Genomic DNA, 4,006 nt, shown 5'->3' on the forward strand with positions numbered 1-4,006 from the left:
CGGGGTGGAGGACAGGGGAGGAGCAGGCAGGAGCGGAGGAGAGGCACTGAAAGGAGGGTCCCACCCCAGGGGGAAGGGGGACAAGGCGGGCAGTCGCCCAACCGAGGGGGCGGGCTCCCAAGGTCTGAAAGGAGGAGTGGCGCAGGGATGCAGAGCCCCAGCAAAGGAGGACCGGGTCAGAGGGGAGGAGGACGTGGGGCGGGGACACCCACGGGGAGGCTGGCCGACCCCCCAGGAAGACGCTCGGGGCCTCCCAGCACGCTGCCGCCCCCTGCTGGAGTCCCGGGAGTGCAGCCAGGCAGGGAGAAGCGAGGAACCGCAGTCCCGCTGAAAACTGGGACTGGAGTCCAGGCAGGTAGGCAGAAAAGAGGAGGCTGCAAACTGGGATGAGTGTGAGGAAGGGGTGGAGGACACATCCACAGCCTGGGAAGGACTCCTGTGAGGGCAGAGGAAGGAAGGGGCTGCAGGGAGGGTTGCCCAGCTCACCTGAGTGTGGCGTTCGGTTCACTGGCAGCAGGAAAGACGGGGATCAGAGAAGAGTTACCAGGGCGCCCGGCTTCCCAGGCCTGCGCCCAAGCCCCCTCCCACACCTGTCCGTGTCGAAGACTGGGGAGAGCAGAAGCCTGTGCTTCAGCGGGGAGGGTGCCTGAGAATAAGAGCAAGGTGGGGCTGGGGGTCAGGACTTGTGCAGTCTCTTTTTTTATTTTTCATAGGACAACAGAATTTGAGAGGGAAGCCCAACAGCTAAGGCAGAGTGGGTTCTGGTTTTGTGGAGCCTACACATTATAAAATGTAGGGGGTTTCTCTTTGCGCAAAAAAATTACAAGTTCAATTGGTTTTAAGCAACTGCCACTAAAATATTATATTTTTGCAATTTTTACAAAAAACTGACTGCCACATGTGACATGCTTAGAGCCCTCTGTGGTTAAAGCAGAGAGGGACATCTAAGGAAGTGGAGATTAAGCTTTCAGTAGCTTCATACTAAACCCACCCCTGAATAGGTCACCCCATTTCCAGAATAAAGCAATAAATTAGAAAAAGAACAACTTGAGTAAGTTGAAGAATGACAGGACTGAGATGCTAAAAGTACCTTACAGGGGTAGAAGCAGCATGAAGCACAGAAATGGAGCTGCTGCATCCCAGGAGAGAGCACTACAGAGGGAGAGTCTGCATGCCCAGAAAAAGAAGTCTGCAGACCTAGCTGGCAACAAAGGTGGGAGGCACCACAGATGAGTCCCTTGGAGAATGACAGGAGGCTGTCTAAAAGATCTGGTCTCCTCCCATCCCACCCCTGAGCTGTTCCCCCAATTTTGAGTCCCTTTACACTAATACATTTCCACACCCAGGTTCCTTATCAATTTTTGTTGTGGTCTGTTTGTTTTATACTGGAGAATAAACCCAGGGCCTTTGCAATGAACTACATCCCCAGTACCATCCCCCCCTTTTTTTTATTTGAGACAGTATCTCACTAATCACTATTAAACTGCCAAGAATAGCCGGGTGTGGGGGTGCATGCTTGTAATCCCACCACTCAGGAGGCTGAGGCAGGAGGATCGCTGTGAGTTCGAGGCCAGCCTGGGCTACACAGTGAGTTCCAGGTCAGTCTCAACTTCATAGTGAGACCCTGTCTCAAAAAAACAAACAAACAAACAAAAAAACTGCCCAGGTTGTCTTGAACTTGTGATCCTCCTGCCTCAGTCTCCCAGAGAGCTGGGATTACAGGCATGCAAACTGGACTATCAGGTTTTGGTTTTTGGTTTTTTTGCTTTTTTTGGTACCAGGGATCAAACTCGACCTTAATGCTTTTGAGGCAGGTGGTGGAACCACCACTGAGCTAAATCCCCGGCCCCTTGGACTATCAGTTTTTATGAAAACAACGTAGGAATTAATTCTGAATCTTTACAATAATTCTCTTATAGAATGAGTGGTGGAGGATCGATTCTAAAAGAGGTGAGGCGGAGAAGGTTGTGAGTTTAGAAAAAGGGGATTAGTCTAGGGAAAACTGTAGTATTTAAACCTTAAGGTGAGAGAGGGTGGGGTTCACCAAGGAAAATAAAAAGCAAGACCCAAGAAGTGGGAGCAGGAAGAAGACAAGAGAAGAAGAAAGAAGCCACTAACGTAGGTAGAGCAGATACTGGGGCTGCGGGAGGAGGTGTGAGGCAGGTGGATGGTGGAAAAGTTGGGCTCTTCCCGCCGCCTTTCCAAGCCCTCCCACTGTTCGCAGCACCCCACCCATTCCCCCACTCCCATCATCAAGTGTCCTCATCAGCTGCACGCGGCCAGCTGGTCCCCTCACCCTGGCAGTGGGGCTTGGGGGTGCTCCACTGGCCCTGACTACAGATGCTCCGGGAGCTGCCCACCAGATGGAAGTCGGGGTCACACCGGAAATCCACCCGGGCTCCGTCCAGAGCTGGGAGGTCCCCACCCGTCAGGAAAACCTTCCCATTTTCCAGGGTCAAGTAAGACTTGGAGCAGATTCGGACTGTGGAGAGACGGGAAAATGAGAAGAGAGGCGAGTTGGAGAAGGTCACTTTCCCTGAGAGAGCAAGTGTGGGTTTGGGTCCACAAGCACCCTGCTTTACAGAAAACCAGGTGTCAAAAGGCTTTGTATCCCTACTCCTCCCTTAACCCTGCACACATCCACACATTCCAAAACAAGACACAGCATTTCCACTGCAAGAACCCAAGATGGAGCTCTAAGCACACAAAATGGGATCTCCTCTCAGACTGCTGTAGTGGGCGGTTCTCTGACAGTGGAATGTGTAGATGTACTGTATATAACTTTGTATGCACAAGCAGATTTGCTTTTCTTATCACGGTTGGTTCACATTAATATCAAACTTGTGTTGGGTTCCAAAGCGTACCATCTCTGAGTTGGTGTCAGAATTGTTAGGAAATGTAGTGAAATCATTTCAGAGGATTTTCTTTTTTAATAATCTGCTACCTCAAAGAGAGTAACTTATAAAGTGAATAATAAAATTGTTTCATCCAATGATCAAGAGCCTAAGGACGGGAAGATAAAAGGAAATGTGCAGGCTTCTAGCTTTACTACCTCCAACTGCACCCAGCAGCATCCTTTTGGCAAAGGGTAGTAGTAATCCTTCATTAAATGAATTTGTGAACTCGGTCACACAGGACTTAAAGTGCTGACTTGCAAGCAGTAAGGCTAAACTGGAGCAGGAAAAGGAAAGGTCTCCAGGGAGCAGGGGCTCCGAGGGGACTCACCACAGCGGCTGGGGGTGTCCATGTCCGTCCAGGAGCCGTTGGCCAGGCACTTTCGAACCTTGGGCCCCACAACCTCGCGCTCCCCGCGGCATACATACTCGATCTCATAGTCCACGGGCAGGAAGTTGATGGCCTTCACCTGGTCCCGAGTGAGACCCCGGTACCGGATGCCCCCTTCCCAGGGCGGGTGTATGATCTGGCAACCTGGGGGTGAGTCGGGGAGGCACACAGAGAGGGAAGGTGGGACATGGCCGGGCAGGCTGGGCTGGCTGCAGGAGACAGGGGACAGCAGGGCGTGGTCAGCAGGGTGGGGTGGGGACAGGTACCGAGCCAGCCGGCCCAAAGGGGGCCAAAGGACAGGACTGAGGGAGGGAAGGGCCTGGTTGGGGGCACTGGAGGAGCGATGAAGTAATCGCGAAGGGTATGACATGTGGGTGGCACCTGGCAAGAAAGAGGGGCCTAGGCGAGGCTCTGTGAGTTAGAGGAGAAGAGGACCTTATGGCTATCTCCTAATGGGACCGAGGAAGGGGAGGAATCGCGGTCATGTGGGGCTGAGTAAATAATTCGGAGTCACAGAAAGGCGGTGTGGTGTAGCAACGTGGAAGAGAGAAAAAGGGTGCTGGGTAGCAATGTGGGGTGACAGAAAAGAGGTCAGGAGTCGTTGAGTGGCGTGGGGCCCTGGGGACAGACGAGGCTGCAGGCTGAGGACCGGGCCGGGGCGGCGGAGGGATTGGGCCCGCGTCGCCGGGGAGAAGGCTGCACCTTCCGAGGTGGCGTTGGG

At 53.1% G+C, this 4,006-nt stretch overlaps 1 protein-coding gene across 2 annotated transcripts in view; it reads right to left on the reverse strand.

Moving 5' to 3' along the window:
* Gabbr1 (gamma-aminobutyric acid type B receptor subunit 1) overlaps positions 1-4,000 on the reverse strand; it is a 28,457-nt gene extending 24,457 nt beyond the window's left edge. The window contains exons 1-4 of one of the 2 annotated variants that reach the window (XM_010643462.2): positions 3,988-4,000; positions 3,226-3,429; positions 2,297-2,482; positions 487-507 (exon numbers count right to left, since the gene is read on the reverse strand). In XM_010643462.2, the coding sequence (XP_010641764.2) occupies positions 487-507; positions 2,297-2,482; positions 3,226-3,247 (229 nt within the window). In that variant the 5' untranslated portion in view covers positions 3,248-3,429; positions 3,988-4,000. The remainder of the gene's footprint in view (positions 1-486; positions 508-2,296; positions 2,483-3,225; positions 3,430-3,987) is intronic. The other variant, XM_019210548.1, reaches the window with a different exon arrangement.
* Between the last annotated feature and the right edge of the window lie 6 nt (positions 4,001-4,006).

This window comes from Fukomys damarensis, unplaced genomic scaffold, assembly GCF_012274545.1.
Source record: "Fukomys damarensis isolate Sample0158 unplaced genomic scaffold, DMR_v1.0_HiC HiC_scaffold_20, whole genome shotgun sequence".
Taxonomy (NCBI): Eukaryota; Metazoa; Chordata; class Mammalia; order Rodentia; family Bathyergidae; genus Fukomys; species Fukomys damarensis.